Source organism: Larimichthys crocea, chromosome VII, assembly GCF_000972845.2.
Source record: "Larimichthys crocea isolate SSNF chromosome VII, L_crocea_2.0, whole genome shotgun sequence".
Classification (NCBI taxonomy): Eukaryota; Metazoa; Chordata; class Actinopteri; family Sciaenidae; genus Larimichthys; species Larimichthys crocea.
This window is the reverse complement of record NC_040017.1, coordinates 3,394,714-3,421,409: the sequence shown is the minus strand read 5'-3', so window position 1 is coordinate 3,421,409 and position 26,696 is coordinate 3,394,714. Positions and strand designations below refer to the sequence as shown.

The window sequence follows — 26,696 nt, the reverse complement described above, 5'->3', positions numbered from 1 at the left end:
GGTGACATTTTGTGTCAAATTCAGATAAAATCAATTAAATTAACAAAAAAAAAAGTACTTTCTCAGAATTATGATTTAAATTTTTATTTATTTTCATTTTTAATATGTATTTTTGTTGGCAGAACTGAACTTCCATATTTTACGCTCATGTTTTTAAGAAATCACAATGGTTTATTAAGTTCATGGACTTCTGCTGACTACCCATCCAAAAAACATACAAAGTTCACATGTCTGCATACATGTGCGTGTGAACACGTGATCACATGTTGGAGAGCAAACTAACCTAAACTTCACACATTTCACATGTGATCTTATGTCAATGTGTTTTTCATTCCAAATCAGATTTCTAACATGATTTTATATTATTTCATCATCATCATCTCAGACATCTTTCAGCTCTTCATCACGAGCCTCGTGCTTACAAACAGTCCTGTATTTCAGATTTTACATTTCATGTTTTAGAAATATTGATAAGATTTAATATCAGGTATTTTTTGTTCTGTGCAGTGAGTGTGATCATTTTAAAATTGGAAAATATTTAACATGAACTGGACTTTGTGTGTGTGTGAAGGTGTGAACGCTGTGACCAAACGGAGACGAAAGCAGAAAATCAGAAACTGATTGACGAAAAACTGATTTCACACATTTGATTTCAAATATGCAGAATGTTTCTTTGTTTTTACTTTTTTATTTGATGTGTATCAGATGTTTTTTCTGTGTGACGCTTTGAGACGTTTTTTTAAATTTTAATAAAGGTTGTCTTAAGTTTTTGTCTTTTTATTTGAGGATATTAAAAGTATGTAACGTTTACTGTATGAAATCAGAATGTGACACACTGTCATCAGAAATGAAGCAAACATGCTATAAACTGTAAATAAATGTAGAGTGTGTCTGACGTACATTATTACTGACACTGCAGCAGCACAGAGACTTCAACAAAGTCAGTCAAAGGCAGCTTGAGGTTGCCGAGCAACCAGGGTCAGCTGCAGGTCAGAGCAATTAACTGCAGCTGTGCTCTGTCTGTGTGTGAGTGACTGCTGAGAGACACAGAAAATCTCTAAATGAAGCCCCTCCAACTAGTGGACACTAATGCCAAACGGTAGGTGGTATCAAAAAGCCCAAATGACCGTGAGCATCCTCATCTTGTCGACCATGTGAATGCTGAATTTCAGTGTGTGAAGTTAAAAAATGTGACCTGGGGAGAGAGAGAAAGAACAGGTGCCCCGTGCTCCTTTGGGAAATTTCTCCTCTCCAGTTTACATGGGAGTAGATGGGGCTGTCGGTGGGTGATCCTGGAGCATCAGTGCGTCTCCCGCCAAAACTATAAGTCTGACAGCTTCAGCAGTGATATCGCTGCGTAGCCCACGAATTTTCCTACGTTTCTATGTAGAAATTATTTCTGTAGAGTGACATTTGTGGCCACGAGAGCCGTTTGTAAATGTATTTTTTGACAAATGTTTCTCCCTCTCCACTCTACCTCTGGAACATTCTACCAATACACACCCATTTTGTCATTTAAATGAATTTAAAATACTTGAAAAAAAAAAAAAAATGAAAAAAAGTCCAAGTTTCAAATTCCATACATTTCTTTATTATTATTATTATTATCATCATCATAGATATTATTCAAAATTATGTTCTTAAGTAAAAGAAAGCAACTGCAAATGCACAACACGTAGACGTTGTTCAGCGTCTTTGTTTCTATATAAAAACAGATATGAACATGAAGAATGATTAGAGGCACACGTTCAGAGAAATTAAAGTGCAGCAATCAGCCAATGTTCTGCATCATGTACACGAAGGGTTGGGGTGGTGTTCAGGGTTCATCTGGAAAGGTGTGGACTGCATAAGTTACTTTATACGATCTAATAATTATCATCAGCTAAAATAAAAGTCTTCTCAGTAAATTCAGTACAGATTCTAGACTTGAGCCGACGTACAAAAAGTTTTTAAAAGTCATGTCGCTTCACGTCCACATCGGAAAGTTGAACTCGTTAAGTTTCATCATAAAAAGTCCTCAAATGTTATCGTGGTTATAAAATATACATACCCGTTAAAATGTGGCACATCCCGACGTTTAAGCTGCAGATTAACTTCCCGTTGATCGATTCATCGAGCGACGAGAGAAACTTTCCGACGGGACGTGAACGCAGCACGGCGGCATGAAGAGAGTGAGCTGAGGACGACGGTGGTCGTTCGAAACACTGCGGTGGATTCTGGGACTCTGAGTAACGACTCTGCCGGACTGTAGAAAAATATAAAGGAGGTCCAGCTTTCTGTTTGACATCATCGTTAAGAAAAAAAAAAAAATCTTTTAACGAGCCGACAGAGCTCAGCGTTAACGAGGAGGTGAAACCTCTCCACTGTGGCTGTAACATGATTGTGCTTTATGAAGCTACACACCATCAGGCATTTCTGATGCTGCATTCAAGTAACGTTGGAGAAAACAAACATCACTCCAGTCTGAAGCTAGGGTTTCCCACACTTTACATACGACTTGAATGCAGCATACGTTGCATTTACAGTAATCTGGATCAAGCGGCGCGTGGCGGCGTTCGCCTGAAGGTCGGCGGCCAAAGACGTGCGTAGTCATCGGGTCTGCCGCTAGGGATTGGACCGCAGCCCCCCCTGGGTGGAGTTTTGGCGTCAGCACGGAGACAAACTGAACTCGGCGGCGCAGCTACAAACCCGTTGCTATGGATACAGTACCACCAGGGGGTATGTAACAAAAGAAACAGGAAGTGATAAAAAAACAAAACAAACATGGCACCTTTTGGTTCTCAGTGAACGTCGGCACGCCAGCGTTCAAAATACATCAGTAACTAGGAGCGCTTGTTTTTGCACTAGCTGGCGTCTTGGGCAGGCGGGATGAAATAACAGACAGACTCGACACACTTCAAGTATTTCAACAGAAGAAGAGATGAGGAGACTCTAAACCATGTGGGGACATAAATCAAACGCACGCCTGACGCCATGGACCGAACCGGTCTGATCTGGATCTGTGTGGAGTCCCTCCGTGACCCGGTCCGGGCGGCGTCAGCAGAAACACTTCATGAGGAGAGGACGGTGATGTCACAGCTGCACAGAGCTCTCTCGCTAAAGACTTCAACTCCCATGAGCCTCACCTATGCTGGATCATATCCCACAATGCCGAGCAGCTCTGATCCCGCTGTCCTCTCAAACAGTCTGTGTCGGCTGTGCGGTGAATCAAACGCACCTCCTCCACCTCATTGCTGGTCCTGTGTGCAGCGGGGAGCGCTTGATCTGCTGTCCTCTGCAGACCTGACGGGTGGAGACACTCGGGGGTGTTTAGGCAGCAAACAGACACGACAGGTGAAGCAGCTTAGCTCCGCCTCCTCCAACAGTAACTAAAGGTAACGTGTGATTTCCCATGATGCCTGGCTCTCCTCACCAGCCGCGTTTCCATCACGTTTGAAAAAAAAAAAAAAAAAAAAAAAAAAAAAAAAAAAAAGAAAAAAAAAAAAAAAAAAAAAAAAAAAAAAAACATGTTACGTAATCTTTTGGGGTATTTTATTTTGAAAATCAACTATGTGGTTTCTGTGTCTGACTTCCTGTCCGTGCGGGCTGAACCGAGCGCGGCGCTTCTGATCGGTCATGTGACTTTAAAACACGTCGATGGAAACTCAGCCGGTGTCGTCCAATCAGAACGACTAACGAGGAAGAACGACCGCCATACCAGAGTTCTTCTCACAGGAACTCCAGTCCAGAACAACCTGACAGAAACGTGGGCTCTCTTTGACTTCTCTCCTCGGCACAGCCAAAACATTCAAAGCAGAGTACGAGAACCCCATCACCCGTGCCCGAGAGAAGGATGCCACTCCAGGCGAAAAGGCTCTGGGGTCCCGGATGTCTGAGAACCTCATGGCCATAATCAAACCCTACTTCCTGCGCAGAACAAAATCAGAAGTGCAGAAAAACAAAATGAACGGTGCGCGTCCAGATAAAGAAGAAGATATTTCAGAAAAAGACACGGAGCACATTCTGACACCTTCTTCATCTGGACCTACCTGAGCTCTGTTCAAGAAGACATATACAGGCAGAAGCCAACATCTCCGACGACACCTTAATAGCCGAGTCTGGGAAACTGGTCTTTCTGTTCACGCTTCTTGAACGGCTCAGGCATGAAGGCCACCGTACACTCGTCTCATCAAACACATCCTCGGCAACAGAGGCTTCAAAGTGCTGAGACTGGATGGCACGAGACGAAAGCAACTTAAAACAAATGAGGAGTGTCCTGCCCTGACCGGGCTCTGGTTCTGGTTCTGACCTGCAGCCCTTTGGTTCTACCTGCCCACCCTCACCGGGGCGAGGTGCTAAGAATGGCTCGAGGTACAAACCATGTGAAGCAGAATGTTTGGAGTCTAGAAAACATAGAAAAGTGATAAAGGTGAACTGTTAGTATCGGTTTGACCAGCAGGGGGCGCAGACGCAGCAGTGAGGCGGGAAAACGGCGATTTACAGCGACAGAGAGAAAGACGGGCGCGATGGCGGCGTCTTAACGAGCTCGTCAGTGTGAGTGCCGCCTAACGTGAGCCGACGCTCGAACAGTCTGAAGAAATAAAAAAAATAAAAGCTGTTTTATTTTGAAGGGAGTGGGCGGGACTAGCAGGCGGGCCTCAGCGCTGTGGTTGGCTGAGCCGGCTGTCAGTCAGTCACATGCTGCTGTCCTGCAGGAGCGGCTCAATGTCCTCTGCGTCACTGGTGGGTGTGGCCAGACTGTTGGCGTTCTGAGCATGTGCGGCGGACGTGGCGCTGCTGGACTTGTGGGCGGAGCAGGTCTTGATGTCGGCCAATCGGTGATGCTCGGGGATGAAGATGGCGACGAGGAGAGCGAATAAGACGGCACACGCTCCGAACAGGAAGGGAGGACCCGGGATGAGCGACTTCTACGGACAGAGAGAGGATGAGTGTGTGTGTGTGTGTGTGTGTGTGTCTGTGTGTGTGTCTGTGTGTGTGTGTGTCTCTGTGTGTGTCTCTGTGTGTGTGTGTGTCTCTGTGTGTGTCTGTGTGTGTGTGTGTGTGTGTCTGTACCTCCGTGCTGCCCGTCTCTCTCCCGGTAGTCGGCTTCATGTCGTTGAGCTCCACGTTGAACAGGAAGAAGATGAAGCCGTACAGAGCCGGACCCAACCCGTTACACAGACCTCTGATACCTGTGATCATGCCCTGAGCCACACCTGGACCACACACACACACACACACACACACAGTTAAGCATTAGATAAAGTCAGTCAGAAGACAAATCCTTCTTCACACCACAGACAGACAGACAGACAGACAGACAGGTGTACTGACCTTGCTGGTCAGGTGATGCGCTGTGTGACACCAGAGCAGAGACTGCTGGGAAAGTGATGGAGGACATGGCTGCCACAGTTCCTGCTGCCCACATCATCCTGAAAGACAGACAGGTGAGACAGACAGACAGGTGAGACAGACAGACAGACAGACAGACAGACGAGACAGACAGACAGGTGAGACAGACAGGTGAGACAGACAGGTGAGACAGACAGACAGGTGAGACAGACAGACAGACAGGTGAGACAGACAGACAGACGAGACAGACAGACAGACAGACAGGTGAGACAGACAGACAGGTGAGACAGACAGACAGACAGACAGACAGACGAGACAGACAGACAGGTGAGACAGACGAGACAGACAGGTGAGACAGACAGACAGGTGAGACAGACAGACAGGTGAGACAGACAGACAGACTCACCATGGTTCGGAGCCGAAGCCGTACCAGGCCAGCTGGAAAAGTTGAAATCCCAGACCGAGAAGAACCGTGTTCTTGTTCCCAATGGTTCTCATCAGAACACTGAGGAACAGAGTCTGAACAGACAGACAGGCAGAGAGACAGACAGACAGACAGGCAGAGAGACAGACAGAGAGACAGACAGACAGGCAGAGAGACAGAGAGACAGGCAGAGAGACAGACAGACAGAGTCAAACTCAGTAATGAGCAGAGCTGCAAGATTTCAACATGTTCCTGCAAATGTTTCACAATAAAAGCCCACTGAAACTCTAGAGGGCTTTTAATTTGAAACACATACAGGAAGTGCTGAATAGACGTGTGTGATGCTAACTCGGCTAACACTCCCCAACCACCCGCGAGCTGCTTCCTGTCTGCATGAGGTGTTTTATTTTGAAACCTGACTGGATTCTTTGCGTCCGACTTCCTGTCAGCTTGGCTTTAGTGAAACATTAGTACAGATATTTAACTTTAACAACATGACATTTCTGTCAGCTGGTTCCTGTACCTGAGCGACGATAGAGAGGATTCCCACCATGGCGATGAAGGCGGCGATGGCGGCAGGAGAGAACTCGATCACCTGAGACAGAAAGAAAACGTTCAGTGTCCGACACACGATGAAGATCCAGACTCGTCTTCTTCCTCAGTTTGGGTCTCACACACTAAAACAAGATGGCCGCTCGGCCCGGAACAGTGTCAAAAAGAGCGGGAAAATTTAACATGACATAATCTGTGTTTAAACCGTGTTCACACTGCTCTCAGCGGCACAGACCACAGAAAGAATGTGAACTTCAAAGTGTGGTCATGTCGTGCTGCTCGCTCACATGTTGCTGCTGAAGCCGTCACACTTTTAGTTTTGGCTCTGTGAGCTCAGACGTGTCAGGATCACATTCACTCCATGTTAACAGAGAGCAGACAAAGGCAGACGTACCAGTTCTTTACCTCGCTCTACAGGACATATTTCTAACTTTGTCCACACACATTATACATGTAGACGTTCAGGAAGACTTCAGGATGCTGATGATCACGTTTGTTCATTGATACGACCTACGGCTTGTTGACAGATGTCTGTTGTTTGACGGTTACTTTCAAGGCTTTCTGTCTCTCAGCAGTGTCAGTTGGCTCCATAGCAGTCGACCAATCAGAGCAGAGCACGGCTGTTTCTATTTATAGCAGTTCACTGCAGCTGGTTGCCAGGCAGAATTTCACAAGGCTGACTGTGATTGGCTTAATTAAAGTCTCTGTCTAATATCACCTGAAAGATACAGTGTGTGGTGTCGACTGCCACTAGAACAAAGTCTGTGTATGTGTGTGTGTGTGTGTGTGTCTGTGTATGTGTGTGTGTGTGTGTGTGTGTGTGTGTGTGTGTGTGTGTTACCTGTCTCAGGTACAGGAAGAAGCTCGAGTACTGTCCGGCCTCGGGCAGGTACGACAGGAACACGGTGACACAGATCAGCAGCACCGTGGTGTCCTTCCCGACGCGCCGCAGAGACTGAACACACAAAACAAGCAGCCGTCATCACGGCACATCGATATGACCTTTGACCCCCCCCCCCCCCCTCCCCCCCCCCCACCACCCCCCCCCCCCCCCCCATGATGACATCACACTGTGGCGCTTCCTGTGAACTCACGGCGAAGGGGTCGGCCTGCTCCCAGGAGATGGGGAAGCCCCAGGACGTCAGCCGCATCTTGTCGGGCAGCGACTCCGGCACGACGAAGAACACGAAGGCGATGTCGGCTACGGCGATCACCGTGGCGACCAGGACCACCAGGCTGTCGCTGTACTGCGCCGACAGGTAGGCCCCGATGGCCGGGCTCGTCACCAAACTGGCTGCGAAGGTCGCAGAGACCTGACGGGACAGAAACACAGAGCTGATCAGATCCAGAACAGAGTCCAGGAAAAAAAATCCCAGTGAAATCTGCTGATCTCTATTCAGCCGACGACTCAAAGAGTCTTTCTACTCGCACTTCCTGTCCGGACTGTGACCCTGCTCCACCGCAGAGCGCCATAATGACAGGAAACAGGACCTCCATTATACACACACACACACACACACACACACACACACACTCTATGTCATTACAGTCAGCAGAGCTGCTCCATTATGTGGACTTCATCATAAAACACTGAGTCCAGTATGAGAGCCTCAGAGTTCAAACCTGCGACCTTCTGCAGTGTGTGTGTGTGTGAGAGTGTGTGTACGTACGAGTCCGTAGGCCGTGCTCCTCTCGTGTTCCTCCGTGATGTCGGCGACGTAGGCGAAGATCACAGAGAAGGTCACGGCGAAAATCCCTGAGACTGAGATCAGAGCGAAGTACCACCTGAAGACGACAGACAGGAAACAGGTGATACAGAGCAGGACAACACGTCATGTGATCAACCTCTGACGTCATGTGATCAACCTCTGACGTCATGTGATCAACCTCTGACGTCATGTGATCAAAGACGACAGCTGGGCGACTTCTCGTCAGTATCAGATTATGCTGCCAACTGTAGCTGCTGTTAGCTCAGTTTGTTAGCTGCTGTTAGCTGGTGTTTTGGACCACCTGGAAGAACAACAGGTTTACAGGGAATGCAGAACCGGAGCTGGACACATAAGTAATACGTACATAAGTTTTAGTGGTTGGTGAGAGCTTGGTGAAATAAAAGGCTGAAAGACAGACGCCGAGCTGGGCTGACTGCTGCTGGACTAGGCAGTGATATCAGCTGCTGCTGGGGACCTGGGTGATGATTGGCTGCTGGGGACCTGGATGATGATTGGCTGTTTTTGATCATAAGTAATTTGAACATGGGGACTTATGGAGACTGACGTCTGGTTTCTTTGTGAGTAAAAACATTCACACGGTGAACTCATGAACAGAGAGCCGCATGCTGATCCTGAGCCGCTCACATGAACAACATGTGACTGTTAAGCAGAGATCAGAGCTGAAGCCAAACATCGCTCCATGTGTTCATCATCTTCTCCATGAATCAAAGAAATGTGTCGATCTGAGGAGATGTCAAACATCTTTGTATGAAACAGAAAACAACAACAACCACTTCAAGCCATTTTAAAAAGGCGTCACCCTGCAGAGCAGACCTGACTGTGATGAGTTCACGCTGTAACTTGATCTGATGTCCGTGAATCAGCCTGAATTATTTCCAGGAACAAACGACTTCACCAGAACTGACAGAGCAGAAAACCTCAACTGATTAACGAGGGGCAGAGTGAAGAGGAACGCTTCCAACGATCAGCAGTTCAATCAGCCAAACATCAGCGTCCTCTTCACTCTCTTCTCCTCTGCTATTATGTCCATAGAGGCTGCTGAGCCCGGTTACATTTCCCGATCGCCCAGCTCCGGTTCTGGCACACATTCTGAGCAGCCCAGCTAACAAACTGAGCTAACCTGAGCTAACGTGAGCTAACAGCAGCTAACAGACTGAGCTAACGTGAGCTAACAGCAGCTAACAGACTGAGCTAACGTGAGCTAACAGCAGCTAACAGACTGAGCTAACCTGAGCTAACAGACTGAGCTAACCTGAGCTAACAGCAGCTAACAGACTGAGCTAACCTGAGCTAACAGCAGCTAACAGACTGAGCTAACCTGAGCTAACAGCAGCTAACAGACTGAGCTAACTGAGCTAACAGCAGCTAACAGACTGAGCTAACCTGAGCTAACAGCAGCTAACAGACTGAGCTAACGTGAGCTAACAGCAGCTAACAGACTGAGCTAACCTGAGCTAACAGCAGCTAACAGACTGAGCCTAACCTGACTAAAAGCAGCTAACATAGACTGAGCTAACCTGAGCTAACAGACTGAGCTAACCTGAGCTAACAGCAGGTAACAGACTGAGCTAACATGAGCTAACAGCAGCTAACAGACTGAGCTAACATGAGCTAACAGCAGCTAACAGACTGAGCTAACAGCAGCTAACAAACTGAGCTAACCTGAGCTAACAGCAGCTAACAAACTGAGCTAACATGAGCTAACAGCAGCTAACAGACTGAGCTAACATGAGCTAACAGACTGAGCTAACAGCAGCTAACAAACGGAGCTAATGAGCTAACAGCAGCTAACAAACTGAGCTAACCTGAGCTAACAGCAGCTAACAGACTGAGCTAACATGAGTTAACAGCAGCTAACAGACTGAGCTAACATGAGCTGACAGCAGCTAACAGACTGAGCAACATGAGCTAACAGCAGCTAACAACTGAGCTAACATGAGCTAACAGCAGCTAACAGACTGAGCTAACAGGAGCTAACAGCAGCTACAGCGTGTCAGCAGTTTACTTCACTGCCCATCAATAAACTCTGTAAATCACAGAGAGTTGAGGCGGAGCAGCCGGAGGACATCAGAGGGAAAACCAGAAAACATTTCCTCCATAAATATATCCAGTTTCACCAGAATCAGTGAAATAGTTGCTGCTGCTGTGTGTGTGTGTGTGTGTGTGTGTGTGTGTGTGTGCTTCTGTACGTCTCTGACTCACCACGGGCTGATCCTCATGAAGGGAATCGGGGCGCAGGTGAAGAACACCGTCATGAGGAGGAACGACTTCCTGCCCCAGATATCTGACAGCGCACCAATCAGAGGAGCCGACAGGAACGACAGGAAGCCCTGAACAGGAAGACAGAAACAGTCCAAACTTCTGTGACAGCTGGACAATATTCATTATTACTGACACTCTGACTGATGATGACGTCACAGTTTGACATTTCCTGCAGCAAACAACACGGTCAGAGCGCGGGGAGGATCCAGGAAGGATCTCAGAGGAGCGTTTTGTAGTCCATCTTCTGGACTTTGTAGTTTTACCACAGATCACGTCAACAACATTCACCGTCGCTTCATGACGTAGAGTGGAGCAGTCCGCCTCCTAACTCCTCATCACCTCTCTTCACATCTGTCCTCATCTCCTCTCCTTCACATTGTCCTCATCTTCTCCTCACATCTGTCCTCATCTCCTCTCCTTCACATCTGTCCTCATCACCTCTCTTCACATCTGTCCCTCATCACCTCGCCTTCACATCTGTCCTCATCTCCTCTCCTTCACATCTGTCCTCATCTCCCTCTCCTTCACATCTGTCCCTCATCTCCTCTCCTTCCATCTGTCTCATCTCCTCCACATCTGTCCTCTCCCTCTCCTCACATCTGTCCTCATCTCCTCTCCTTCACATCTGTCCGCATCTCCCCCTTCACATCTGTCCTCATCTCCTCTCCTTCACATCTGTTCCCTCATCTCCTCTCTCACATCTGTCCTCATCACCTCTCATTCACGTCTGCCCTCTCACCTCTCCTTCACATCTGTCCTCATCTCCTCTCCCATTTCCACATCTTGTCCTCATCACCTCTCCTCACTCTGTCCTCATCACCTCTCCTTCAGTCGTCTCATCACCTCTCCTTTCACCTCTCCTTCACGTCTGCCTCATCCCTCTCCTTCACTCTGTCCTCATCTCCTCTCCTTCACGTCTGTCCTCATCACCTCTCCTTCACACCTGTCCTCATCTCCTCTCCTTCACACCTGTCCTCATCCTTCCTTCACACCTGTCCTCATCTCCTCTCCTTCAGTCGTCCTCATCGCCTCTCCTTCACTCTGTCCTCATCACCTCTCCTTCACATCTGTCCTCATCCCCTCGTCACATCTGTCCCTCATCTCCTCTCCTTCACATCTGTCCTCATCTCCTCTCCTCACGTCTGTCCCTCATCCCTCTCCTTCACATCTGTCCTCATCTCCTCTCCTTCAGTCTGTCCTCATCACCTCTCCTTCACTCTGTCCTCATCACCTCTCCTTCACGTCTGTCCTCATCACCTCTCTTCACATCTGTCCTCATCTCCTCCCTCACATCTTCCTCATCTCCTCCTCCTCACGTCTGTCCTCATCGCCTCTCCTTCACATCTGTCCTCATCTCCTCTCCTTCACATCTGCCTCATCTCCTCTCCTTCACATCTGTCCTCATCACCTCTCCTTCACATCGTCCCTCATCTCCTCTCCTTCACATCGGTCCTCATCACCTCTCCTTCACATCTGTTCTCATCACCTCTCTTCACATCTGTCTTCATCTCCCCCTTCACATCTGTCCTCATCACCTCTCCTTCACATCTGTCCTCATCACCTCTCCTCATCTGTCCCATCCCCTCTCCTTCACATCGGTCCTCATCACCTCTCCTTCACATCTGTCCTCATCCCCCTTCACATCGGTTCACATCTCCTCTCCTTCACATCTGTCCCTCATCTCCTCTCCTTCACATCGTCCTCATCTCCTCTCCTTCACACTGTCCCTCATCTCCTCTCCTTCACATCTGGCCGCATCTCCTCTCCTTCAGTCTGTCCCATCCCTCTCCTTCACAGCTGTCCTCATCACCGCTCCTTGCACATCTGTCCGCATCACCTCTTCCTTCACATCGTCCCTCATCACCTCTCCTTCACATCTGTCCTCATCACCTCTCCTTCACATCTGTCCTCTCTCCTCTCTTCACGTCTGCCTCAGCTCCTCCTTCACATCTGTCCTCATCACCTCTCCTCACCTGTCCTCATCACCTCCTCCTCCATCTGTCCTCATCTCCTCTCCTTCACGTCTGTCCTCATCTCCTCTCCTTCACGTCTGTCCTCATCTCCTCTCCTTCACATCTGTCCTCATCTCCTCTCCTTCACGTCTGTCCTCTCCTTCACATCTGTCCTCATCTCCTCTCCTTCACATCTGTCATTTTCTTGACTATGGACCGTACCCCGGGTTGGAGCAGAGCCTCTGACACCAACAGGGAACAGCGTTACACTACCTGCTGACATTACCGAATGTTATGGACTTAATTACATGAGCAGTCCCTGTTAGACTGGACACTCGAAGCTCCGCTCAGACGTCAGACGCCTCGCAGCGACTTCCTTTCTTCAGTTTGGTTTATTCATTCGTTAACAAAGAGCTCTGCTATCAGATCGCTGCTCAGAAGAGAAAAACCTGGATCAGAGCCAGAGCTTCCCGTACGCCGGCTCGGATGAAGACCCGCCCAGCCACCTTGTTTATTACACACACACACACACACACACACACACACACACACACACATCCTGTGGGAAACTCCCAGCAGCTGTTTTAAATGTTTACACTCATCTGTTACTTTATTGGTCGCCTCCTGTCACTGTTTGCTGTGTGTGTGTGTGTGTGTGTGTTACCTTCACGCCGTGAACCAGGCCGTTCATCAGGAAGGTGTGCTCAGGAAACGTCTCATGGAGGACCTGAAACAACACAGCAACGTTTACCTCTGAGGACATCAGACTAACTCGTCTACAAACACAGAGCACCTGTGTGGTCACATGACCTGCTCCACTCACCGTCAGCATGGGCGTGGTCAGCAGCCCCCAGGCGAAGAACTCCAGGAAGATCACGACCACGGCATGAGTGACTCTGGCTCGGCCTCGGCCGTGCTGCGGCGGGAAGACAGGAAGAAACATTAAGTGTCCGACTGCGGGGACGAGCTCACTTCCTGTGCTGTCCCTGCGCTCGCTGAGGCTCGTCCACTCCGACGGCGCCGACACGCAGGAAGTCAGAAAGCCATAAAGTAAGAGACACACGTCATAAAAGACTGCTGTGGTTACTATGACGACAGGATGTGGACTGTCCTGCAGACAGTGTGTGTGTGACACGTCTGAACTTCAGATTAAATTCAAGGACTTTCAAGGTACTTCAATCAAAACTTTCCAGACCTTCACGCGGCTGATAAACCGTGCAGCCTCTCGGCGGAGCGCTCACTGACATCAACGAACGTCATTGAACGCAGCTCGAGGTCACGCTGCAGCCAATCAGACGCTGTGTTTAGTTCATGAAGCAGCTTCATGAGTTTAATTTGACAGACTTCACCTTTACCTCCTGTGAGGGGGCGTGGTCATGTGACTTCACCTGTTACCTGTGCAGTGGCAGGAGTCACACAGAGAAGGTGACGGGCATCAAAGAAGAAACTCTGATGTGAAGACGACCTGTCCTCTGATCAGGAGAGCCGGCTCCGTCCTGGACCGTCTCCTCCACCACCTCTGACTCCACAGACAGGTGGAGGACAGGAGGATCGTGGACCACACCTCTCACCCTCTACATGACACTGTGGGTCTCTGAGCAGCTCCATCTGCAGCAGACTGCTACACCCACAGTGTGAGAAGGAGGTTCAGCAGGTCCTTCATCCACCTGCACCACCTGGTCATGGTGTAGTCTGTTCAAATGACCTCACTGCTCACCACAGCTTTATATTTATTTATTTATTTATTTATTTATTTATTTATTTATTTATTTATCTTCTCATTCCAGCTTCTACCACGAGCAACATTATAACTTTACCTTAGCCAACACACACACACGCACACACACACACGAGAGTTACATTCAACACAAACAGGTGTTTGTGCTGAGCGTACCTGCCCTGACTCTTCATTAAAATCACGTGACCTCTGCGGGGAGCGCGGGGCTCGAACCTGTGAGCTTCTTGTTGTGAGGAGTCAAAACGAAACACACCAAGCATCCTCTGACGTCACACTGAAGGACGTCACCTCACACTCTGCGCGAGCTTTATTCACCTGAAGTGATGGTGACTGTGTGTGTGTGTGTGTGTGTGTGTCCAGGTGTGACAGCCTGTTCAGGTAACTAGCTTAGCTTTGGTTAGCTCACTTCCGCGCTAGCTGCCAGCCGCTTCTCTCCGGTCGGCGGCAGGAAACAGCCCGGCCTGACAGCGCTGCTGCTCGGCTTTAAGAGTCACCACAGCCCGGCCTGACAGCGCTGCTGCTCGGCTTTAAGTGTCACCACAGCCCGGCGGCCTCGCGTTAACAAGCATTAGCCTACGTGCTAACCAAACGCGGTACTCACGGAGCTCCGGACCAGCATGATGTCGCCGGCCTCGGTCGCACTTTTCCCCGGGTTCATCTCACATCTCGCCGCGACGATTTTCACATCGAGTTCGTGTCTCTCGGCATCCTCCGGAGGGTTCTCCGTCTCTTCCAGGGTGTCCCGCGGCGGAGTGGATCGTACCCACACGGCTCGGCTCTATCATGGGCTTCGGCTCGGAGTCGACCCGTTTCACGGAGGAGCGGCGAGCTGTGGAGCTGTGGAGCCGTGAGCAGGCTCGGCTTTCGGTCTGCACACGAATTCCTCCGCCCTGGTTGTAATTTAACAACCCGTCACTGCGATTCTACCACCGGAGCTCCCTGGGTGGGCGGTGCTAGCTCCTCATTTCGCTCTGTTACTGTTCAAAAGGCGGCAAACACCGCCACCGTGGGTTATCTCCGGTGAATAAAGCGAGCCTCCTCCGACGTATACGACAGGAAGCTGCTCGCAGATCAGCTCTTATCTGCGTCTGACGCTGCCTCTCTCAGTGACACCTCACAGATCTGACTCTGGGTCAGCGCATGTTCTCCCGCTCTTTATGTGCACAGAGCGCCCCCTGCCGTGCCGCCGCTCACACTACAATGCGGAGGCTAACAGTCGAAGCTAACGGCGCCGTTACGTTTGAAATCACGGCGAACATCAAAGGACCCGCTAATGGTGTCCGCGTGCACACGTTTCCGCTGCTTTTGGCGCCTTTTTAAAAACAGGTGGACAGCGGAGAGGCTCACTATTTGGCAGGAAGAGCGCGCGGCGGACTCGCTGCTGCTCAGCGGTTAGCACGGATCACTATTTAGCAAGAGGCGGGAAGGCGGGACTCACAACAGCCCGCGTAACGAACGACACTTCCGGTGAGAGGGTTAGAAAATAAAAGCACATTCACCCGCTCTGAAACAACAACAACAACAACAACAACAATAGATGATATAATATAATAACTAAATGCAATGGTTTTAATTAAACTTTCAAACAAGACATATATTTTGAAATCATAATTTTGTATAAATATAACATGTTTTTTTTTATTAATCAGCTGATCCAAATGTGAATTTATTTATTTAACACACACAACAGTCTGACTCCAACAAACCTCTAATGTGTAACAACACACACACAGACTGATAAGATGTGATCATAACTTCATATATAACAGTTCAAATAAATAAATAAGACATTTATCTTGACATAAGGTGAAGTTGTTTTTACTGTTGCTTTAAGGTTGGTGTTTTGACATGACCGACCTATAAATAAATAAATAGTTTTGCAGTTTTACTGTACAACTAACAGTCTCTAATATAAAATATGAAATGCTGTTTGACATGAAGGTTTTGAAATATGACAGCGTCCTTCACTGTCATGGTCTGCCAGTGTTTCACTGTAAAATCTTTCCGGTACGTGTCAGTTTTGTTTTATTCAAATTTAATTGTTCAGTTTATAAAAAAAAAAAGGAAAAGAAAAAAAAAAAAAGAGAGAAACAAACATATTGCATCAAAATTCCAGCTTTTACTTTGAAGGGCCGGGGCCCCCTCACTTCCGCCTCCCCTCCCTCTTAGCGCAGCTAGCTTTGCGCAGCGCAGCGGCGGATCAATGTGCAGCCTGTCCTCGGCGGCTGATCGGGATTATGCGGCGACACTGATTGCTTGCATCGGTAAGAAACCTGCGGCCCCCGGCCCCGCCGAACCGGCCCGCTCAGCGGCCCGCGCACTGCGCTCGCGTTTTACCGCACAGCAGCGGAGCAGAGCTGCGGTGTTTCCCCGCACACAGCTCGCGCTCCCTTTGTTCGCCTGCGCCTTTTTTTTTTTTTTTTTTTTTTTGCACCGATGCGGCTTTTTTTGTAAATACTGGCGCAATATGGCGGCTGTCTGTGCACAGACATCTGCGTGAGTGTGCGGGGTGCGTGGCGGTCAGTTGATTAGGAAGGTGAAGCGTGACCTCTGGCTGCTCATCTTCATCTTCATCTTCATCTTCATCTTCATCATCAGTCAAAACAAACTCACGTGAGCAGGCAGATGAAAGGATGAGTTCATGCTTTTATTGTGGTGAGGAAGAGGAGGAAGAGGAAGGGCTGCAGAGAGAGGACAGTCAGGTGAGCTCAGGTGAGGTCATCGCTGACCGATGACACGTTTCCTGCTCTTGGGTTAAGGTGGACGTAGTCTCTGAGACGTCCCCTCAGACTGTCTAAAACCTGGACGTAGTCTCCGTGACGTCCCCGCAGACTGTCTAAAACCTGGACGTAGTCTATGAGACGTCCCCGCAGACTGTCTAAAACCTGGACGTAGTCTCCGTGACGTCCCCGCAGACTGTCTAAAACCTGGACGTCCTCTGTCTCTGCTCGAGTCAGGCTCAGTTTTTAGAGTTTCGATCTGTCTCTGCTCGAGTCAGGCTCAGTTTTTAGAGTTTCGATGTTCAGTTCACCGTCACAGACGAACAAACTGGAGGTCGTTAATGAATTAATTAATTGTTTCCTCTCAAACAGATGGTCAGGTTCAGATCTTCCTCCATCTTTAACCACTCGCATCACATTTTCATCTGCTGCTGGTGGTCCTGGTCCTGGTCCTGGTCCTGGTCTTGGTCCTGGTCCTGGTCCTGGTCCTGGTCTGTCATGTGTTCCTGCAGTGCTGCATGCTGTGCTCGTGCAGCAGCTCTGTGGTTTGTTGCAGTTGTTGTGGTCGTCGTCGTGCAGCTGTTTGTCTCTGCAAAACGTCACAGTTTGTTTTTCAAGGATTCACTGAGCAGCCAATCATCAGCCAGGTCCCCAGAACCAGAACCAGAACCAGCTTAGAAATGGAGTCAAACACCTGAGCTGATACAAACTAACAGCAGCTACAGTTGTGTCATCTTGTGTGTTTGTGTGTTTTCAGGCTGGACTCGTCGTCTCCTCATCGTGTCCTCCAGCTGTGACGTCGCCTCAGTCTCCAGGTGTTAGTCTGTACCCGGCCTGTATGCAGCCTGTCCAGCGCCCGGCCTAATCCCTGGTGCTCCTCCTTCCCCTACCCTCCTCCCCCCCCCACCCCATTACCTCCACTCCTCACCCCCTCCCTGCCCCCCCCCCCCCCTACAAAACACCGCCCACACCCCTCTGGCCTGTTCAAACACACGACTCCCAGCGTTTAGTCCTGGACCGGCGCCTGGCTGGTCTGCCCCCCTACAGGTGATGAATGAAGACCCCATTCAAGAGCCCACAGCCCCGCGGCCCCGAGCGGACGGGGGTGAGTTCAAAATGAGTTTGTCCCCAACATTAAAGGGACAGATTGTTGTTCTGAACGAAGTCAGTCTGACAGTCTGCGGGGACGTCACGGAGACTACGTCCAGGTTTTAGACAGCTTGCGGGACGTCACGTGACTACGGTCCAGGCTTTTAGCAGTCTGGACGTCACGGAACTACGTCCAGGTTTAGACAGTCTGGCGGGACGTCACGGAGACTATACGTCCAGGTTTTAGACAGTCTGCGGGGACGTCACGGAGCTACGTCCAGGTTTTAGACAGTTCTGCGGACGTCACAGAGACTATTCCAGGTTTTATACGCTCTGCGATAGTCACGGAGACTACGTCCAGGTTTTAGACAATCTGCGATAGTCACGGAGACTACGTCCAGGTTTTAGACAGTCTGCGGGGACGTCACGGAGACTACGTCCAGGTTTTAGACAGTCTGCGGGGACGTCACGGAGACTACGTCCAGGTTTTAGACAGTCTGCGATAGTCACAGAGACTATGTCCAGGTTTTAGACAGTCTGCAGGGACGTCACGGAGACTACGTCCAGGTTTTAGACAGTCTGTGAGTCTCAGAGACTACGTCCAGGTTCTGGACAGTCTGCAGGGAGCTCGTATTGATTCTTTGTTGTTTCAGGACATTCAGGTGTGTCTGCAAACATGATGAAGAAGAAGAACACGCACAAGTAAGTCTGACGAGGGCGAAAGATAAATCAAATGTTCAGACGTCCACGTTTGTCTCCCGTCTTAACTCGTCCTTCGTTGACTCCCTGCAGGAAACAGAGGACTAGTGTTGGTCCCAGTAAGACGCTGGCTCAGCCCAGAAGGAACATTGTGGGCTGCAGGATCCAGCACATCTGGAAGGAAGGCAGTGAGTATGAGTTAGTTATTGGTTGATTGATGGTTGTGTATCGATTCCTGGTGCAGTAAACGGTTGATCCTCGTGTCTTAGGTAAGTCGTCCCAGTGGAAGGGGACGGTCCTGGACCAGGTCCCCGTTAACCCGTCCCTGTACCTGATCAAATACGACGGCTTCGACTGCATCTACGGCCTGGAGCTGTACAGTGACGAGCGGGTGGTGGGGCTGGAGGTCCTGCCCGACAGAGTGGGTGAGGAAGAGCCGAACCAACTGAACTCTACTTCCCGTTCTTGTTCTGTTCTACGTTATTTGGACTGTTGGTGATGATGTCATCATACTCTCTTTGTGATTGGTCTAGCTCCGGCCCGTGTAAGCGACTCGATGCTGGCGGAGACGATGATCGGGAAGGCGGTGGAGCACATGTTTGAGACGGAGGACGGGCCGAAGGAGGAGTGGAGGGGGATGGTACTGGCTCGGGCTCCCATCATGACGTCCTGGTTCTACATCACCTACGAGAAAGACCCGGTTCTGTACATGTACCAGCTGCTGGACGACTACAAGGAGGGAGACCTGCGCATCATGCCCGACTCCAGTGAGTGGCAACACGGCCAAACTGGTTCTGCTTCACTTTCATCATAGTTTTAGTCCAGAAACATGTGAGGAACTTCCGTTTCATTCTCATCTCTTCTGTTTGAACTCCACGTTTCTTCAGCCGTCGATCTTCAGCTGATGTGTTCGCTTCTCTTTTCTGTCTGTAGACGACAGCGTGGCGACGGAGCGGGAGCCCGGCGAGGTGGTCGACAGTCTGGTGGGCAAACAGGTGGAGTACGCCAAAGAGGATGGCGGGAAGCGGTCGGGCATGGTCATCCACCAGGTGGAGGCGAAACCCTCCGTCTACTTCATCAAGTTCGATGACGACTTCCACATCTACGTCTATGACCTGGTCAAGACCTCCTAAGACCAGAAACCGCCCCATGAGGAAAAAAAAAAAGACTTACCGAGACCTGCCTAGACCCACCGGACCCCCTGACAGCTAGGGTTAAAAACATCCTGAGACTCACCACGATCTACGGAGACGCCTTAACAACAAGATCAGACCCCGACCAGAGACGGAACAACTACAAACCAGCTTCAAGTCTTCACCGACTCGTTTATCGTCCAGACTCTTTCTGCTGACTCCCATAAAACTGGTTTGAGAGCCCCGAAGACGACCAGCGATCCACTCGGAAACCTGAACGTCGGTTCCGTTTGGAACTTGAAGACATCGTTCGTTAGAAAGACCTCCTCACCCCTTTTCCTGAAACCCTGTCAGACCGTTTGAGACCTCATCGTCAGAGGAGGGGTGGTGGACAGGTCTGAGTCTGAGCCGGGGGTTAATGAAGGGATGGGACTCCCCTGAAGGTGAACCATCGTCTGTCTTCACCTGGACACACCTGAGGAACTCGTGTCCGCTCGCTGAAGGACACGGTAGAAGATCCAGATCATTCATCTTTGTCCTGTTGCTGTTACATTACCCACAATGACTTTATCAGACATGCGGGAGGTTCGCGTGTCGCGGGAGGTTCGCGTGTCGCGGGAGGTTCGCGTGTCGCGTGTGCTCGTTTGGCCTGATTAGCATTGTTAGCCGTCCTTGTGAAGCTGCTAACGATGCTAACGAGAGCGAGATGTTTTTCTTTGTAAATAATCCAGCGTGAATCTGAAACGTTTCTGTTTTTAGCCTTTTTGGTTTTTTTATGTTTCTGAAGCAGCTTCAGCTCCGAGACGTCGACATGAAGGTTTGACTTTTATTGAGCATTGTGCCAAAAACACAAAGTATTGATGACTGGGACGATAATGATGCTCCCAGTAATGAAACACCAGAGTACTCTGGGAAGTCCCTGCTCAGGGTGGTTAGTAACTCGTTATAATGCAAACATTGTAAACGCGCGTTAACGTGTTATTAACTAACACGTACAGCTGCATTACCGCGTTATAAACCATGCGTGGCGTGTTCGGCGAGTCTCCGTCTCGTCATCTGAGAAAGATTTCCCAGAATATCTGAATGTTTCTTCAAAACTTCAGCACAACGAATCAGCGAACAGACAGACGCCGCGTGAAGGTCAGACTGCCCACCTGTCCTCGAGTCGTTTTCTGATTGGCCGCTGGGCTGGTCTGTTACAAGCTGGTTTATAGTTTCTATGATTTTATATGAAAAGCGTTGATGGACACGCTGCGAGCTGACACGTGCTTTTCTCTGTGCGACCTGTTCTTTGGTTTCTGTTTGTGAATCGCGCTGCAGCTCCGGAGATCTGGTTTAAGGTTTTTATTTCTCTACCTGCTGACCGACAAATCAAAGACAACTTCAACTCCCACAATCCTCTGCTGGCGACATCACAGCTGTTTTAAGCGTAGAACGTTCCCCGTGAGAGACCGCGGCGTCGTTTTCTTTGTTCTGATTCTGCAATCTGGAGTTCACAGCAGCTTCACAGCGTCGCTGTCTGTGGAACGTGTTCCCTCAAAATGTGCTTTGAAACGTCCACGCTCTGGTTCTAGAACGTGGAACCAACACATATTGGTTCTAGAACGTGGAACCAGAACGCTCTGATGACAGAGGAGAAACATGTTTTACTTTATTTTGATCGTTAAATTAATTTCGACGACAACAAACGTGTTTTCTAGAGATCACAGCGCGTTCCGTAGATCTCGGCGTCACAAGCTGACGAATCATTCGGCGATCACGTGAAAACAAACGGCGCTCGTCTTTCAGAAGTTTTTTAAGTGTAAAATATTCAAACAGTCTGACCCTGTTCGCTCTGATTGGTTCTCCTCCGTCGCGTGGCGGCGTCTCGGTAACCTGGATGCTCTTACCCACAATGCAGCTGGCTCCAGGCTGATGAACCACGGGATGTTTAGACCGTAGTGAAACCCCTGGGTGGTGGCGGGGGGCATTAAAACCAGTGTCTGGGCAGATCTTTAGCCTCCATGATGTGGACATGAGTCGTCTGTTCACGAGCCGGCGTTCGTATTTTACAGAAAACATTGATCTGTGTGTGTGTGTGTGTGAGAGAGTGTGTGTGTGTGTGAGAGAGAGAGAGAGTGTGTGTGTGTGCCCCTGTTCAGAGCAGTGTTGTTTTTGCATGCCTATATAGCTCAGTGTAAATCGATGTGAGTTGCATGTCCGTGTAGTTTTCAGTTGTTGGGCTGACGTCTGTCTGTCGTGGCTTCAGGTGCCTTTTTGGTTTTCTTTGTTTGTTTTCTTCTTTTCTTTTTGTACCGTGTCCCAGGAAGCTTTTTTCGTTTTTTGGGGGTTTATTGAGCAAAAAAAAGAAAAAAAGATCAAAAATAAAAAGAATATTCTCCGACAAACAGAGCTGGCAGCAGTTATTATCATGTACGGATGACGGATGTGAATTCTGTTTTTGGTGGATTGTCCCTTTAAAGAGTGCCAACTACAGATGCCAGTGTTGTACAGCCGTGAACAGCTCCCGATATTTACTAAAATAAACCATCTCTCTGTTTTTTCACTCACGACTCGGTCACTTCTTTCTCAGTGTTGAAGATCAGAAATGTAAATATCATTTAAATTTACAGATTTAAGTCAAACATGTTTCTGTCTCTACAATCTGTGTCGGTGAACTTCTGCAGCAGCTGGAGAAAAACAATCATCATGGAGTCCATCAGAACCAGAACCAGAACAGTTTGTCCTGACTGCAGCTGGACCCAACAGCAAGACCTGGAAGCCCGACTCTACATGTCACATTAACACAAACCTTTTAACAACCTCCTAATAACCTTCTAATAACATCTTTTGAATCATGACGTCTTAAAAATATATAAACGTGTTGTACAGATTTGGAAGTGTGCCTCATTTGCATATTTAAACATACATTTTACAATTTAAAAACAATAATTGTCTTCATATGAAAAATAAACTGAGGAAGTTTGATGCTGATATCTGAATTTATTTGTTATGTTTTACATTCATTCTTTGCTGTGGGGTGCAGGCATCAAGGAGACTGGTCAGACGGCAGAGTCTGCTGTCGGCTCTGAGCTCGTCTCCCTGGAGGAGGAGGACGAGCTCAGAGCAACTAAAGCAACAGACTCATCCAACCTGCTGCTCTGAGGAGCGACAGGAAACAAGACTTCAGAACTCCTAGTCCGGCACGGTATTGGTGGAAGATGCAGTCACATCTCCCTTTACTGAAAACTCTCTCTCTATTACTACTGTCATTATTGCTGCCATATCTCCATCACAGTTTAGAGTTAGTTGATGATTTGCTGCTGCTGAGCATCTGTGTCTCTCTGTCTCTATCACAGGCTCCACTGCTACTGTAATCATTTTATCAGTCATTGTAATTCATTGTCATTTTATCATTCATTGTAATTCATTGTCATTTTATCATTCATTGTAATTCATTGTCATTTTATCAGTCATTGTAATTGTACAATATGTTTGTGTTGATTTGTCCTGTACACTGACATCTATTGCATGTCTGTCCGTCCTGGGAGAGGGATCCCTCCTCTGTGGCTCTTCCTGAGGTTTCTTCCACCTTTTTTCCCTGTTAAAGGTTTTTTGTGGGCAAGTTTTTCCTCACTGGGGAACTAGAGGTCTAAGGACAGAGGGTGTCACTCCCTGTACAGATGGTAAACTCACGAGAAATTGGACTTTGTGACTTGGACTCTACAAATAATAGATAATATAATAATAATATTATATAATATATAAATAAATATAATTATATATAATATATATAATATATTATGTATATATTATATATTCCTATCTTCGCTATCAGATACTCTATCTCGATATCTCGATCCGATCTACTCTATCCCTGCCGTACCTGTCCCGGGGTGCAGTTTCCGTCCACACCGCCAGGTGTCGCTGTTACTTCCGGTTACCGCCAGCTGTTTTTTCTCTCTCTCTCCCATAATGCACCTCTCCCGGTAGCTCGCTCGGTTTCTCGGTGTTTTCGCCGTTAAAAGTCGCGCGGACCGGCGGCGGGATGTTCGCGGTGTCGTGACGTCACGCAGGATGACGTATGGACGCGGTCTGATCACGGAGACGAAGAAGAAGAAGTGACACCGTGAGTCAGAGCGCGGGAGGCGGCGGACAAGGCCGCGGCGGCGCCATGTTGTCGGCGTGATCTTTCCAGTTCATGAGCGTGATGATTGGTGCGTTCACGGACCTCCGTGAAAGGTGCGGCCTCACCTTGTTACGCAGCGCGCCTCAGCCCGTCTGACCCTGAACCGGAAGGCATCTTTGAGCGTGTCAAAATAAAACTCATGGTACAGCATGACGTCATACCAAAATAGACATGTTTTATAAACCGGGCAGATTTTTGAACTCTTTAAAATGTTTAATGTTTGATTTGAGCTCGTGTGTTTGTTACATGTTTTATTTTGTCTCATTTTATGTTTTTAATGTTTATGCAGATTAAGTTAATTCAAGTTGTAACATAAATGTATTTTAATTAGATTTAAGAAATGTTTAAATGTTCTGAACTTCTTTAAAAAATCCACAATAAAAACTTTCTGTATTTTGTTGTTTTATGTAATCTATTATTATGTTTTTTATAAAACTTTTTGTTTGTTTATATGATTTTTTATTTGATTTAAATGTTGTTTGTTCCTCTGCTGCCAAAGCACTTTGTAAACACTATTTTTAAATGTTGATATGTATATATATATATATTATATTTTTTTTGATGAGCAGTATAAACAGATATTTTTTATTCAATTCTACCACAAAAAAAGTTTAGAAGTAAATACAATAAAATCTAAATTGTATTTTGTTGTTTTTGCTTTTTGAATTTTAAAAAAAATATTTATTAAGATTAAAAAATGTACATTTCTGTGTGACTTTCTTTTTAACACGGTATAATTAAAATAATAAATAATTGTTTCAGGAAAACAGCGTTTCAAAGTCTCGCGATACTTCGCGTCACGTCGCCTTCACGTCTCTCGGGATCTCACATATGCAAACAAAGATGGCGGCTCCCTGATCGTCCATGTGGCTCCGCGGACAGAACAAACTCTTCGTAACGTTAAAACAACGTTTTTCTAACGTGTGAACAAACTCTGGACTGCAGCTGAAGCTCCGAGAGGAACTCCGAGAGGAACTCTGAGAGGAACTCAAGATGCAACACGACGACGTGAGTGTCAGAGAGACAGGAGCGGAGCTAACGTTAGCTCACATCGAGTTATTACAATGTTATAATTATACAGATATATATGTTAATGACCGTTAACCATCTTTACTAACCACACACCAACACTAACATAACGTTTCAACGTTTGATTTTATTATTGTTTTTAATATAATATGTGATATGTTATATTATATCTGATCACATTGTGGGTTAATGTGCTTCCTGCAGGTGATCTGGGACATTATCGGGAACCAGCAGTTCTGCTCCTTCAAAGTAAAGTAAGTCTGAACCTTCATTCATGTGATAGTTCATCTGTTTGTTGATGTAGTTCATGTAGTTCTGAGTGATGTAGTAGTTGCGGAGTGATGTCAGTAGTCATGTAGATGGTTCAATTGAGCTATGTAGTGATGTAGTTCTGAGTGATGTAGTTCGGATTTCTGATGTGTAGTTCAGGTAGTCGATGTAGTTCATGGGAGTCGCCTGAGGTGATGTAGTTTCATCTGTGAGTAGTCTGATGTAGTGCGAGTTATGAGGTTTCGAGTGAAGTTTGTGTGATGTAGTTTCAATGGTCGAGTAGTTTCAATGGGTTCTGATGATGTAGTTCAGTGAGTTCTGAGTGAATGTAGTTCATGGTAGTTCTGATGTCATGTAGTTCAGGTAGTTCTGAGTCATGTCGTTCTGAGTGATGTGTAGTTCATGTAGTTCTGAGTTCAATGTAGTTCTGGAGTGAGTATTCTGTAGTTGTAGTTCATAGTGCTGAGTGATGTAGTTCATGTAGTTCTGAGTGATGTAGTTCTGTGGATGTTTCAGTGATAGTCTGAGTGCTGTAGTTCAGGAGTTTGAGTGTGTAGGATTCTGAGTGATGAGTTCTGAGTGATGTAGTTCATGGAGTTCTGAGTGATTAGTTCATGGTGTTCTGAGTGATGTAGTTCATGGTGTGATTAGTTCATGGAGTTCTGAGTATGTAGTTCATGTTGTGATGTAGTTCATGGAGTTCTGAGTGATGTGTTCATGGGTTCTCGAGTGATGTAGTTCATGGAGTTCTGAGTGATGTAGTTCATGGAGTTCTGATGATGTAGTTCATGGAGTTCGGATTATGTAGTCATGGAGTTCTGAGTGATGTAGTTCATGGAGTTCTGAATGATGTAGTTCAGGGAGTTCTGAGGTGATGTGTTCATGGAGATTCTGGATGATGTAGTTCATGGATTCTGAATGATGTAGTTCTGGAGTTCGAGTGAGTGTATTTCATGGAGTTCTGATGATTGTATTCAGAGTGTCTGATGATTAGTTCATGGAGTTTCTGATGATGTAGTTCATGAGTGAATGTAGTTCTGATGTGATTAGTTCAGGAGTCTGAGTGATGTAGTTCATGGAGTTGTCTGAAGTAGAGTTCTGAGTATGTGTCTGAGTGAGGTTTGAGTTTGGTATGTGATTCTGAGTATGTAGTTGAGTGATGTAGTTCATGTAGTTTCTGAGTGAGTTATTTCGTAGTTCTGAGTGATGTAGTTCATGTATTCCTGAGTGATGTAGTTCAGTAGTGCTGAGTGCATGTATTCTGAGTTCATGTAGTAGTCTGTAGTTGGGATGTGTAGTTCATGTAGTTTGAGTGATGTAGTTCATGTAGTTCGAGTGATGTAGTTTCTGATGTGATGTAGTTCTGGTCAGTTTCTGAGTGATGTAGTTCATGGTAGTTCTGAGTGATGTAGTTCATGGAGTTCTGAGTGATGTAGTTCTGAGTGATGTAGTTCTGAGAGTCATGTAGTTCTGAGTCATGTAGTTCTGAGTGATGTAGTTTCATGTAGTTCTGTAGTCATGTAGCGTTCTGTGAGTGATGTAGTTCATGGTAGTTCTGAGTCATGTTAGTTCATGGAGTTCTGAATGATGTAGTTCATG

At 47.5% G+C, this 26,696-nt stretch overlaps 3 protein-coding genes and 1 non-coding gene across 6 annotated transcripts in view; 3 read left to right on the top strand and 1 right to left on the bottom strand.

Annotated features, from left to right (window-relative positions):
* Positions 1 to 1,568: 1,568 nt before the first annotated feature.
* mfsd14bb (major facilitator superfamily domain containing 14Bb) lies at positions 1,569 to 15,400 on the bottom strand. Its single transcript, XM_027279925.1, has 13 exons — positions 14,759 to 15,400; positions 14,591 to 14,716; positions 13,075 to 13,167; positions 12,916 to 12,978; positions 10,240 to 10,367; positions 7,978 to 8,092; positions 7,402 to 7,620; positions 7,149 to 7,262; positions 6,279 to 6,350; positions 5,738 to 5,850; positions 5,314 to 5,411; positions 5,053 to 5,195; positions 1,569 to 4,907 (listed from the first exon to the last, which is right to left on the bottom strand). The coding sequence occupies exons 2-13, from the start codon at positions 14,645 to 14,647 to the stop codon at positions 4,674 to 4,676; spliced, it is 1,449 nt and encodes a 482-aa protein (XP_027135726.1). The 5' UTR covers positions 14,648 to 14,716; positions 14,759 to 15,400; the 3' UTR covers positions 1,569 to 4,673.
* A 1,019-nt stretch (positions 15,401 to 16,419) lies between these two features.
* spinb (spindlin b) lies at positions 16,420 to 22,180 on the top strand. Of its 3 annotated transcripts, none has more exons than XM_027279927.1 (6): positions 16,420 to 16,691; positions 18,452 to 18,500; positions 18,591 to 18,685; positions 18,767 to 18,922; positions 19,031 to 19,264; positions 19,431 to 19,630. In XM_027279927.1, exons 2-6 carry the CDS (start codon positions 18,475 to 18,477, stop codon positions 19,628 to 19,630), a joined length of 711 nt encoding a protein of 236 aa, XP_027135728.1. In that variant the 5' UTR covers positions 16,420 to 16,691; positions 18,452 to 18,474. The 3 variants fall into 3 exon arrangements, with proteins under 3 accessions (XP_027135728.1, XP_027135727.1, XP_027135729.1); XM_027279926.1 differs by lacking the exon at positions 16,420 to 16,691 and adding an exon at positions 17,700 to 17,814 and having other exon boundaries at positions 19,431 to 22,180; XM_027279928.1 differs by lacking the exon at positions 16,420 to 16,691 and adding an exon at positions 17,700 to 17,814 and having other exon boundaries at positions 19,031 to 19,328; positions 19,431 to 19,530.
* A 1,617-nt stretch (positions 22,181 to 23,797) lies between these two features.
* Positions 23,798 to 23,896, top strand: LOC113746207 (small nucleolar RNA U13). Its single transcript, XR_003462679.1, has one exon. It is a non-coding gene; the product is annotated as a small nucleolar RNA U13 (small nucleolar RNA).
* A 693-nt stretch (positions 23,897 to 24,589) lies between these two features.
* Positions 24,590 to 26,696, top strand: part of mak16 (MAK16 homolog (S. cerevisiae)) — a 15,785-nt gene continuing 13,678 nt past the window's right edge. Inside the window, exons 1-2 of the mRNA XM_027280014.1 lie at positions 24,590 to 24,806; positions 25,032 to 25,081. Of these exons, the coding sequence (XP_027135815.1) occupies positions 24,792 to 24,806; positions 25,032 to 25,081 (65 nt within the window). The 5' untranslated portion in view covers positions 24,590 to 24,791. The remainder of the gene's footprint in view (positions 24,807 to 25,031; positions 25,082 to 26,696) is intronic.